This window comes from Dermacentor andersoni, chromosome 8 (genome assembly GCF_023375885.2).
Source record: "Dermacentor andersoni chromosome 8, qqDerAnde1_hic_scaffold, whole genome shotgun sequence".
Taxonomy (NCBI): Eukaryota; Metazoa; Arthropoda; class Arachnida; order Ixodida; family Ixodidae; genus Dermacentor; species Dermacentor andersoni.
The window spans coordinates 68,090,809-68,104,259 of NC_092821.1; the positions used below are offsets into that span (position 1 = coordinate 68,090,809).

Genomic DNA, 13,451 nt, shown 5'->3' on the forward strand with positions numbered 1-13,451 from the left:
CCGACATACCTAAGACCGCCATCATGACGACCTTTGGTTTGTTTATGTGCGGATGCCTTTTGGACTCGGTTGTCCTGGTACCGTGACAGCAGACCATGGCTGCCAATTTGAGTCCTCCCTGTTTCTTTGCCATACATGGTTATATTGTGCTTAGTTTTACATTGACGATATTAAGTGAAGGACAGGACGTGGATGGACGTAGCGGACGTCCGCATCCTGTCCTTCACTTAATATCGTCAGTGTAAAACTAAGCGCAATATAACCATGAACGTTCACCAACTAGCCCCCTTCATTGCTTTACTAAATTGTTTGCCATAATCAAATTCTCGGCACCAGACATTGCTGTACCACTACGTATCACCTGTGTGCCAACAGCACGGTGGAACGCCTTCACCAACAACTGAAGGCCGCCCTAGCTAGCCGCCTCAATTGCACCACCTATGAAGCCACTATGAAGCCAACAGATAATGTGAAGCTATGGAAAGCATAGCGAAATTTATTTACAGTTCTTAATTGAAATGTAGAAATGATAAGCTAGAGAAATTAAGGTGGAAGCAAAAAGAGGCTGCTGCCAGTGGGAGCCAAACCCACAATCTGCGCATTACAGATGTGTTGTATTACCAATTGCACTAAGGCAGTGTTCGTACCCACGTCCACATTGATGGATATTTATGTATGTCACAGGATTTAGCACTGGGAGTGTTAGCCATAGCCACTCAAGGACATTGTGGTGGATGATGGCTGGTATCCACCAATATCTCAAGGCCATGATGCTATCGTCTGCCGCCATGGCCTTGAGTGGAGCGTTAACCCTTTAAGGGTCATTACCATACAAGTACGGCTGCAATCACCTAGAATTTGTTTGCACCGTCTTACACAAAGCAAGGTACCGTATTTACCCAAATCTAATGCAAGGGCACATCCTTCCTCTCCTTCCTCAGTCAGTGTTTCTTTCATTTGCACTATTCCTTGCTCTAGCGAGACCAAGTCACTACCATTAAAATTCCATCATGCTGAGTGGAACAAAATTAGTACGCTTGTTACGAGTGAAGCACCTTCTTGTTGTCCTGCAGCCAGGTGGCGAAGTTGACGGTTTCGCAGGTACAGAGCCAGGGATTGCCGCTCAGACGCAGGTCGTCCATCTTGTGGCCACTCAGGTGTTGAAGCACGTGCGAGGCCAGTCGACTCAGCCGGTTGTTGGTCAGGTGAAGCGCCATCAGTGACCGCAGGGAGCGGGTGCCCACTACCTGAACAGTGGGAGCATGTTTGCTTTGCAGTTGGCACGATTAAAGGGTAGCTGTTGACAAATTACCCAAAAATTAAATTCTGGGGTCTTATACGCCAAAACCACAACACAATTACACGGCACACCATAGTGGGGGATTGGATAAATTTTGACCATTCTGGGTTTCATTGATGTGCACCCATGGCTATTTTTGCACTTCACCCTCGTCAAATTCTTGACACATTACTGCCTGAACCATTTCACCCAAAGAAAAATTACGCAGATCCAACACACATGTTGGAATCAATGTTAAGCGAGACGTTAGAGAAGAAGTTAACTAAATGCTATACAGTTATTGACGACCTGTAGAATTGTGTTTACTTTCATCCTATACAGCATGTAATCACATGCATTGTTTGTTTATCTACCACAGAGGTCACAACTTTAATCTCATAAAATTAGTGTGTCTATGCACCACACCGCTCGCAAGCTATTCCAAAATGCAACCACCAAATCAAGAACGTGCACATTGTGAGATGTCCATGCAATGACGTCACTAACACAAAGGCGATATAGGATGCTTTTCGAGGGAAGAATGGTGATGGCAGGTGTATGGAAGGTGAAGTACAACACATACCTAAGAGGATTAGCCAAGAATAGAATGGTTAAGAAAACCGTTAAGTAAATTAAGGAACCTGTTGAATATAATGCACAATTTCATTAAGGGATCAGTACATTTTAGTGATACCTATGAGCCAACATTACATTTTCAGCCTTTATGCAGGACTTCATTTTTCTTTATTACACAGAGCTGAGGTGCACTTAACCACACTACTTCGCTGGTCAGCATACAGGGGTAATACAACATTGTTTGATGGCTTTGAAACGCACACGTAAACTTTGTACAGTGAAGCCTCGTTAAACCGTAGTTTGCCGGAGCTCGCAACAAGTACGTACTAAACGGTAGTACTGCATAACCGAAATAGAATGAGATCACCCACTTACATGTCAAAAACGGAGCTCAGAGAGAGTGCAATAAAAGGGCAAGGAACATGCAGTATTTATTTCTTTGGTGCGACAAAAGCCTGTTATTTTCGTTGGATGCCACGGCGGCCTAGCAGCGACGACAGTGGCCTCAAACTCCCTTAAGCTGCAAGCCAGCTCTTCCACCAGCCCCCTCTTCTCAGCAAACACCCGCATGAGGCTGATGTAACGCACAGCTTCTGCCGCTGTCGGGCCTGAATTGCCCATGCTGTTGCCTTCCGTGTCATCCTCATCACTGTTGTTAGGCGACACTTCGGTAATAATAACAGAGGCAATGATGGCAAAAAGTCGAATCTCGAAAAGTTGAACCTCACAGCCGACATCTATTCGTGGTCCCAGCAGCACTGCCAAGCATCTTGTCCTTTACATTCCAAATGCCACACACCGTAGTCAACGGTAGATCTCTCTCGTGTGCCTGCACCGACTTTGTGCCACGTTCAATTGCACAAACGATGTCCAATTTTTCTTTTATGCTGAGCACCCGCCTTTTGTCCGAGCTTTGGCATGATGCGAGTCCTAGCTTGCACGACGCCACAACACAGGCCACCACTAGCCCACCACATCACTTAGTGGCTCGGCATCGAAATGTGGCTTCACCCTTCCAAGTGTCCTCTGCGTTTGCGCTTGGAAGCCGTCCTGATCTCTGAGGCTCGTTCTTCTAGCTGGCCAACCTACCACCATGATTGTGCGAAGTGTTAACCGATACGTACGCAATAAGCTGGTACGGTTAATGTGGATACAAAATGCATTGTGTTCAATGGCCGCTGAGTCGGAGATTTGACTTTACAACATTTAAAATGAAACTACTGTTTAAGTGGGTACGGTTTATTGAGGTTTTACTGATTATATATATCCAAGTACATCTGCAGAGATACGGACTGACCCACGTATTTTCACTTTGTCAAGGGCACCGACAAGAACAAGCTGTCCTTGCCTGACCCATATGCGCACCTGTGAGTTGTTAAGAGAAAAATATGAGGACTGCACCAAGGTATTATGGACGAGGGCGCCCTTTGTTCCCTTCATCCCAAGCCAACGGCAACGTGCACTACACAACAACCGGCACTTCATTTCCGTCCAAACGGGATGGAAAAGAACGGGCAGTGGGAAAAAGGAGGGCAGCAAAACAATCTTCAATTTTCTCAACTGTCTACCTGTCCAAGAGTTTGTAAATGTTTGCCAAGTGACAATCAAATGATTGCTATAAATAATGGATAATTAAACTGCATTTCACAAACACACACACAAAAAAAAAACAGTCACAAAGCGCAAATATATTGTGAAATGAAAGACAGTCAAATGTGATCAGCACTGAGCTTTGTGAGCAAAATTCAGACATGGTGGAAAGTTTGGCCTCCATTTCGTCTGATGATAATACACGCTTATCCATCACTGAAATGCAAACACTTTCACATAGGTAATTTACCAGCCTAAGTTGACAGTGCACTTCTATTATCGTCCTTCTAAACACCCTTGCGAAAAGATATACATGGCTACTGTAAGTTCCCGTTAACTTAAGTTCACACAGCATTATGTTTGTTATGTTAAAACAAGTTTTTAATGCACAGTAAACTCCCATCGGTGTTTTGTATTGCTTAAGAAACTTTTCTGAATAACCTTGCTCAATGCAAGTACTCTCTGGTTTATATGGTGCAGGTACCATCAAATTTCTTTTATGAGCGCATTTCTTTATGTGATCGTGTGCCACCCTCTCTCTTAAAAGCTCTAAAGCATTTTCGCAAAAGGAATTTATTTTTCATAAAACTTAACACAACACTTATAAAATCATAGGACAAGTCCAAGTTGGTAAACATCACAAAAGATTTGGGAGACCTGGCAGGCATGCACTTAGCCCAATGCAGTCCCAAGACAAGTAATGATTATGCGTGCACGATTACGACCACTGTACACAATACACCTGCTCGTGCTGCGGCTCTTCACTTTCTTTCACACCACAAGCAATGCAAGGGCTTGCTAGGCTTTCCTGTGAGAAGGTAAGCCTTACTTGATCAATGGATGAAATCTCGTTGCCATGAACATCAAGCATCAGCAGGCTGTCCCAGCCTTCCCTACACAAGAGAAAGGCAAAACAGCACTTCACAATAACAAACATGTAACGGATTTCAGCGAAGAACAAAGCTGTGTTTTATTCAGGGACTATATTCTCGAGCAACCACTTTTAGTGACAGTAGTACCCCCTTCACGCGATTTTGCATGGCTCCACACCGAACACATACAAGTAGACAGCCGAAAGCGTTCGGGGCAATGTGCGAGGATAGTGAGCTTGGCAAAGCGCTAGAAACGCTGTTGGCTGTATGTGCTGACACATCTGGTGCCGGGTCTTGTGGAACCTCCCGAATGTGATTGCATCCCAGAGACAAAAGTATGGTTGCTAGGGTAACTACAGCTTCCACTGAGCAAGACAGCCAACGACAATGACACGCCAAATTGCAAAGAGGTAGGCATAGGCAAAGAAAAACTTGCTCTAAATAAAAAGGAATCCTCAGAACCCAGTGCAACGAACAAACGCACTAACAGCAAGAGGTAGATACGACCCTCACCATTAAACACAGTAACAATCTGACTTGTGCCTTGTGAGTTCCTGTCTCTTTTCGATCACCACCACTATGCTCACCGTTTTCACTCTTTGCAGCACAATGACTTATGTGGTTTTCTGCATAATAAACTTGCCTTCTGTGAAAACTATCACATGTTTGTAATAAATGTTTGGCTTGCCTACAGGACTTCTGCTGTACCATATTTTTCCTGTGCTTTGTCCTCTTTTACCTGCTTTCTCTACACATGATAAAGATGGAGCAATATGACATTAAAGGGGCACTAAAGAGAAAAAACGAAGTCAGTTTAATCTGATACAGTATTTTTAAGACTACATTTTCATTAATTACGTGGGAACAGGTTAATTATTAGAAGGGAAAATTAAAGCCAAACTTCCATTTGACCAAACAGATGAAGGTTATGAATTGAGAGATTCAACTGTACCTCATGAGCCTTGACAGCAAGCAAGAATTCCTCTGGGCTGCTAGGCTCATCAACCAGGCGGTTATGCTACTCATTAAAACTTAGTACTGGATGCAGCATGTACAACCAGCAGTGGTACCATTACATGATAGCCCTAACACTACTCTGGCACAGCCAACACCTAATCACGACCATCAGGCTTCTACGTCTCTAACTGTCAGAGTTCAACAGAACTCACAACTGGCCTCTCTTTGGGCAGCAGTTTCAAGCCATCGTCCTCAAGAATTCAACTTTGACCGAGGTAAACACAAGTTTGTCTATTTAAGATTGGTGCATACTAGGCCAGCCGCTGCTGCTACTATCGTCGAGCTGCCCGCAAGTTTGAGATGCTATCGAGTCGCACGCAATATTCTCGCTGCACAATTTTCTAGAGAAGACATTATAGTCAAAGGCCATGTCAAACAGCTTACTGGCTCCAAGCCCACCCGATCAGCAGCCAACGTCTACAGTTTGTGTCATTTGTATGATGGAATAGAAGCTAATATTGGAGTGCCTAAAGGGAGACTAAACAAAAAGTCATGTAAGCTGCATTAGTAGATTACCCTTCTACAATACCAATAAGGCCACTCTTGCCAATGCGGAAAGCTTGGTGAGCTTTCTTAGAAAAGAAGCAAAAGTGACAGACAGATGGCGCTGCCGCCTTCATGTCACACATTTTGATTGTGTCTGCTCGGGCCTAGTTACGTTTATATCAGTGAAGACCAACTCTGTTGCATTCTGGAAAAGCCAAAGGCTGAACTTAGCAAGTATTAAAAGCTTTTGCTGAAACACAACAGCGCAAATACGAAAAAATACTTTGAAATTCGGGACATCACACTGACGTAGCGGCGTTAGAGTACTGGAGCAAAATATTAAAAATGGGAATTACTTTCAGTTACTTGTCTGCTAATCAGCCTCTGACTGCGAAATTAACGAAAATAGTAGAAATGTGCAAATACCAAATAGTAGATTATTTCTAGCCCTTGTTGGCTAGAGGAAATGATGGTGCAGCTGGGCAGACATTTTCCATGTCACAGAACAGCTTGGGCCCCTCTGCTTTATCTACCCCTCCCCCCCCCAGCTAGAAAGATAAGTGGAAGCTTGAGAACATTGGCATTGAGGTTCAATTGTATTATTTTGCCATCGTCATGATGACATGATAATAAGCTCTGTTCCTACCCCAATATTTGCAATATATGACACATACCTACTCCTCTTAACACCCACACTAAACAATCAATCACATATGTCCTAACAGCTTTGCTACATTATTTTGCAAATGTCTGTAGACGTGTCACAGCTGATGATGATATGCGGTGCTTAATGGCATAAGGGCCAGGTCTGGCCAAAGAGTGCCATGCAAGCAATAGTTGTCCAGAAAAGCAATGCCAGATTACTTATTAAAAGCGAAGCTTTTCTTTGCGCATATCGCCGAGTTTCGTGACTGTGGCTGTTTCCTTGCTGAATAGGCCAAACTATCACAGCAGAACACGGGAGCCACATGCGCCGCTGGGTTCCCTGCAGCACCACCAGATGGGGCTCCCCTCTGCACATCCATGGCAGTGGTGCCACCGCCAGCACGGGAGAAACAAACAAGGAACCAGATAGCCCGCCTTCGCGCATCCGCAGCTGCACAGTAATGAGGAAGTAAACGCGTCTAGTGGATAGAATGGATTCGAATTGCGCATGCTGCCTCTGAAACCATGATGCTTTCAAGGCATCTGTCGTACTCGCCAGTAGTCAGCAACTCCTCTCAACAAACGGCTCGGTATAATTTGTGTGTGCCCGTGCTTGCATGTGTGTGCGCATGTGCATACCTGCATGTGTGTGTGTGCTCATGTTTCGGCTCTTTATGCACGCACACAAAGCTTCACTGTATGTATAGAGATACTAATTCATTGGATCTGCTGCAACTTTTTTTGTGAACGATGTTGTATTTACATATCAGTCTTAGCTGTGTTCCTTTATATCTTGTAAAACACTTGTGCTTCCCCGTAAAATTATCCTCTGTAAAAATCTGTAAAAGCAGTCACATGTGTAAAAAAGAGTATGTAAACTGTTCCTGCTGTGTAGAGTGACAGCCACACCATCAAGCTGCTGATCTCAGTAGCTTTCATGGCTACTTCTCTTTTGTACATTTTCGTTCAAGCAAAAGAAATTCAAGTACAACCTCTTATTTATTTATTTATTTATTTATTTCACAATACCGTCAATCCCGATAGGGATTATTACAGGAGTGGGCACATGATCATCAAAAAAAGTACAATATATGAGCAAAATAACACTGAACAAACAAGAAGTTAGCATAGAAAAACATCAACACTTAAATTCATTGAATAACACATTGGTCTTCACACTATTGCTCTTGCAAAAAAAAAGAAAGAGCTAAGTTGTGATCGCGACTGTTTTTTCTAAATGATTTGTAAATGTTTCTAATGTGGGCTGGGCATTGTTAGCAGGGTTTAAGCAGTTCCACTCTCGCACAGCTCGCGGAAAGAATGAAAAGAGAAAAGTATTGTTGTTACAAAGAAATTCTTCTAGCGTGATAGCATGCTTATGTCGAGTCGGTCTGGTGTGTTTGCACTTTACAAAGGCAGCGGGGTCCAACTTCAGCGCACTGTGTAACACCAAGTATGGGAACTTTAATTGTTGAACCTTAGCTCAAATTCCGAGGCAGGTCATGGCTGCACGCCTTTTGCATGAAGGGCACTCTTAACAGCAGTCTACCATAAAAAAGAAAAGAGGGGGAGGGGAGAAGAAGAATGTGTGACACCATGCGTGCACTCACCCTTTCGAGGTCAGCATAAGAGACTTGATGCGGTTGTTGGCCAGCCGCAGCATGCGTGCTCGCAAAGGCAGATTTAGGGGCAACTCCTCCAGACCTCGCCCTGTGCAGTTCACGTCCACGGTAAGCGCCTCGGCAATTTTGCACGAACACTGTTCGCAGAGGGCAAAGCCGAAGAGGAACGGGTTGCGGCCCTGCACACATCGGTGCGAGGTCAGTCAGAATCAAAAGGATGGCCAAGTTGGTGCGGTTGCACGGCGCGACTCGATGCACAAAAGGTGGGACAACCGATGAAGGAGACAGATGGATGTGCATTTCTAGAATAAGTTTATTGCATTAAGCAGCACACCCACACACACCAAAAGAGAAAAAAGAGAAGGAAGAAAAGCCATGACCAAATACGCAGGAGTAAAGCTCTCATTTATGTGACAAGCAAAAACAAAATGTCTAATATAAAAATGCATACCATTGAAAGTCAGGCTCCTACACCTTAAGATTTCTGAATAAGACCCTTTGAGTGTCGGGCTTTTTTCCAACTGCTCTCAGCCCCTGACTGCCTGCTTTTTTTTTTTTTTCAGCATGAAGATCTGATGCTACATAGAAGCTGACTCTTCATCGTCGCTGTCTTCTAATAAAAACACCATAAACAGTTATTAATTCCTTCCACAGCATGGAAATATGCATGCAAAACAAGTACACAAGAGGAACGAGGACAACCGAAGGACAACCTATCAACTGAAAGGTCGCACAGCGGCAGAAAAATGCGACCACTGTGTAACCGTTCTTACAATAAACATTAAAATTTACTAAGTTGGCACGAACCGTGCGATCTCGCAGATAACCATAGAGCATGCTGGGTAAGGCGTCCAGCCCTAGCTTCATTTTGCTGAAATTGCGCATAACGAAAGGCTCCGATTGGTCATCCGAAAAATTATCCCAAACATTAAACAAAAGACAAATAATGTCCTACATGAAATAAACATTATAGGCCCCAAAAACGATTCGTCGCAGACAAACATTATTGAATATAACTCAGTAAGGATATTGTAAATTTTTATAGAGTGAGCAGCTTTTTTTCCTTCACTGAAGCGATTACGGCAACTGTAGGCACAGCAGCTCATCATGAAGAGTGAAAAAACCGTAAAGGAAGCGCACTGTTCTTAACGACGCACTCACGACGGAAGCAACTGTACCCATATAAACCACATACTATCTACACTATGGCGCGTGTTCATTCATGGCATTGAAAATGGTGCCGGACAGGCTCCTGAAGACACGCGCTTTCTTCTCGGATGAAAAAACAAAATGGAAAAGCATGCGCTGTCACGTGACGGCAGTAGTCCAATCGGAAAGAGGAGATGGGCAGCGGAAGGCATGGGTAAGGGAGGAAGGCGGAGAGCCCGTGTGGCGGTGGAAAAGTTCAAAGAATGGCACTACTTTTAAACATTGAGAGGCTTTACAGTAGTAAAGCTGGTAGCAACATCTAGTGACAATTTGTCCAACTACCATGTATTTGAAAAATTTTTGCATTGTGTCAGTGTTATGGTTGAACTGAAATCATAAAAGTACTGCACGTTAACAGTTAAGTTGCTACCGAAGCTTTGCACCAGCATTCAAGGAGAATATGGTAAATTACTGCAGTGCTAATGATATATATCAGTGTATATACAATATACATACAATCAGTGATATACATTGATGCATATTGATACATCAGTGATGCACACTGATACCCATTGACACAAATATATCAACAGCCGGTGGATTTAGTGCATCTGAGGGCTCAAAGAACGTTTGGAGTGTGATTCCCAGGCCTAGATTAGGCCTAGATTAGTATGCAGTCTTTCTGTAGTTAAATTATTTGTTCATGCTTCTCATGTGTCTGCAATATTTAGAAGGCATCTTTGTAGTCGTCTCTCTGTTTCTTTTTTTCTGTACACCCTCCCTCCCCCCTCCCTTGTGCCACTTTCTGCAATAAGCTCTACTTGAAAGCATGCATTCAGTTGTCCCCAGTCTTTTGTTCTGTGTACCCCATGCCAAGGATGTCAAAGGCAATTATACAGGTGGGTTGAAAAAAAAAAACCTAGTTAATGCAGGCAAAATTAATTCAACTTCATTGGCATTCAAATTGAAGGAGGTGTTTAATGAAATCGGTAAATTTAATTTGGAATTTACCCCAAACACATTGAGAAAAGGAACCAATGAAATAATACTGAAATGATAAGCCAACTGTACACAGCCCAGTGCGATTAGGTGAACCATGCATATTGCCAGCAAGTTTTCAAAATAAAATTCAAGACTCGCTGCTATAGTATTGCCTCTAAATCCTGCATGCTGCCTTAGAAAACTTACGCATGCATGCATACCTTACAGTCCAACAGATTCTTCACCTCTCTCACAATGTTTGATATTATTGAAAGGTGTACCAAAAAAACAATATATGGGTTGTCACCCTAAACAAAAACGGCAGTTTTGCTAATCATTGACAGCACTAGTCTAGCATTGCACTCAAGCTCCTTGGACAATGTTTTAACAATTTGCGGAGGCAAGATGACGCTGCACGTGAGACAACTGCTGCTGCATAGCAGAAACAGTGCCCTTGCACCAACTCAGAATGGTTACATGATGAGCGCAGCCAGCAAAGTTGCAGGCATCGCCAGCTCGATGATGCATTAGATGAGACCAAAGTTTGTCACCCAATAAAAAAATTGTGGCAAAACTAATCTCACGGTGACTGTCAACAGTAATCCTAATATTAAGCAGTCAAGCAATGCAGTGACGTACCACATTCCCGAAGTCACATTTATTTGACACATGTAGTGGTAATTCTGGGACTTTTGTTGCTTTGGCTGTATGCCTCATAGTCTGATATCATCCTAGTTTGATACATGCGCCCGTCTGCCAAAGATGTCCATGGGCATGGTGGCATGGTGACGACTGTGTGACACTGACGCAGTGACAATGAAATGACGAAGGAACAATATTGATAGAACAGCAAAGGTGTATGTATAATGACAACAGCATTACGACAATGAGATGCTGATTCCTAAAATTTTACAACGATGACATGAGGCCAATGAGAAGATGACGACTGTGTGACGAAAATGGCGTGATGATGACAGTATCACAACTGGATGAAAAGTAGGAATGATGAGCACGGCACAACCAAGACAGCATGACTACGACGATATGACAACGAATGCATGATAACGTTTGGGTGACAACGCAATGATGATGATGGAATGGCAACAGCATGATTCTGATAGAATGATGAACAAGGAATGACATCGATGAAGGAGAGACATCGATGGATCAACAAAGCTGATATGATGACAGCATGACAACTGAATGACGATACTGAAGCAATGATGATAGTGCAGTGACAGCGTCATGATGATGGCATGACAACGACATGATAAAAGTCGGATGCTGAAGTTATATTGAAGACGATGGAACAAGCGCAACGGCAGATTGCAACGGTATGACGACTGTATGACGATGATGCAGTGACAATGATAGCATGACAATGCATTGGGACAATTGTGTATGATGACAATGACATGACAATGACTGTATCACGAAACCTGTATGACGATGATGGTGGGACAACAGCATGGGAGTCAGATGACGAAGATGGAGTGACGATGACACGACAGCATTACGAAGATCGTTTGACATCAGAGGCATGACAGAGACTGTGACGATGATGGCGTAACGGCAGCATAACTACGATTGAATGACAACAATGTGTTACATGCGATCCCGAAAATTGATGTGCATGGAATGACAAAGATTTGATGACGTTAATGAAGTGATGACAAATGATAAAACAGCAGCATGATGACAACAGAATGATGACGACTGTGTGACAATAATGGCGTGATAACGATGGCACGACAAGAGTCGGATGACAAAGCTAGAATGATGACGATGCAACAACCATGACAGCATCATGACCCCAAACACATAACTAGTGGCCTAAGCTATCAGACAACGGGGACTACTGGGTAAGAGTAAAAGGCATGACAACGACAGTAAGACTAGAGTCAGATCAGGAAGCTGGAATGATGACGACGACTGAATGACCATGCTGACATGATGACCTTGAACACATAACTAGTGACCCAAGTTATCAGACAACTGGGACCATTGGGTCAGAGTAGAAGGTGTGACAACAACAGTATGACGAGAGTCAGATCAGGAAGCTGAATGACGACTGAGTGACTGAGACGGCATCACAGTGTTGCTGTGACAAGGAATGCATGACTGCTGTATGACGACAATGCAATGACCATGACAGCATAATGACCCCCAGCCTAGTAGACCTAGTAGACCACACTATTAGACAAATTGGGCTATCGGATTGGCATAGAAGATGTCACAACCAGGAGCAGATACCTAGTGGCACAAGCAGGAAGACAACTTGGGCAAATGGCACAGTGTAAGAGGACAGACGAACAAACAGGCTCAAAACGGCTGAAGTAGGCAAGGAACGCTTTTAACATTAAAAAAAAAATTACAGTCGAACCCCGCTACAACGAACGCCACTTCAACGAAATTTCCAGCACAACAAATCATTCTCGGTGCCCCATCAGCGGTGTATAGAAGTCAATGCATAAATATTTTCACCATAAGAAGCACTTTTTCTAGTGCTGTTCTGCTTCAACGAAATTTGACAAAGCAACACCAGGCTTGAAAATTCAATTTGTTGCACAAGAAATACAATTTCAAACATTTTGGTGCATTTTGGCACATAAAACTATGTCTACAAAGTTTAAATTGCGAGTTTAAATTTCACCACCAGAAACTGATGCTGATGACCGAGCATGAGGGCCGCCACTGCTCGATGGCAACGGCGATGAGACTGGCCTTCCTTTGCCACTGGCTTGAAACTTCTCAGTTGCAGTGAATCCGAAGCCAAAGCTCAGACATCTAGTCAGTCAATGCTGCATCTCAGCAATGTCAGTGCGTAGAATGTGTGGTTCACTCAGGGAAGCCATTCTGTGTTTTAGTGTGCTTTTCGACATAGCAGTGCCACAAAAAAGTGAAAGTTTTCATCCTTAGAGGATAAAGCTTGCATTCTGGCAGAAGTCACAAGTGGACAGACGAAAGGCGACATTGCAGAAGAGTTTGGAATTTCCCCCAGTTTGCTTTCTCCCATTCTGAAGTCTAAAGAAGCAATAGAGGAAGCATTTGCATCAAGCACATCAGCTAAGCGAAAGAAGCTGACGCCGCTGGCGCATAAATAGCTCGACAAGACTATGTACATGTGGTTTGTGGAGATGAGGGCTAAAAAGGTGCCCATCAGTGGAGGCTCCGTACAGCAGAAGGCCCTAAATTATAGTTGCCTGCTGGGAATCGACAACATTAAGGCATGCA

At 43.6% G+C, this 13,451-nt stretch overlaps 1 protein-coding gene across 1 annotated transcript in view; it reads right to left on the bottom strand.

Annotated features, from left to right (window-relative positions):
* The window catches only part of LOC126538880 (protein halfway-like), a 46,890-nt gene that overhangs the window by 11,718 nt on the left and 21,721 nt on the right, over positions 1-13,451 (bottom strand). The window contains exons 6-8 of the mRNA XM_050185600.3: positions 8,076-8,266; positions 4,275-4,338; positions 1,056-1,247 (exon numbers count right to left, since the gene is read on the bottom strand). Of these exons, the coding sequence (XP_050041557.2) occupies positions 1,056-1,247; positions 4,275-4,338; positions 8,076-8,266 (447 nt within the window). The remainder of the gene's footprint in view (positions 1-1,055; positions 1,248-4,274; positions 4,339-8,075; positions 8,267-13,451) is intronic.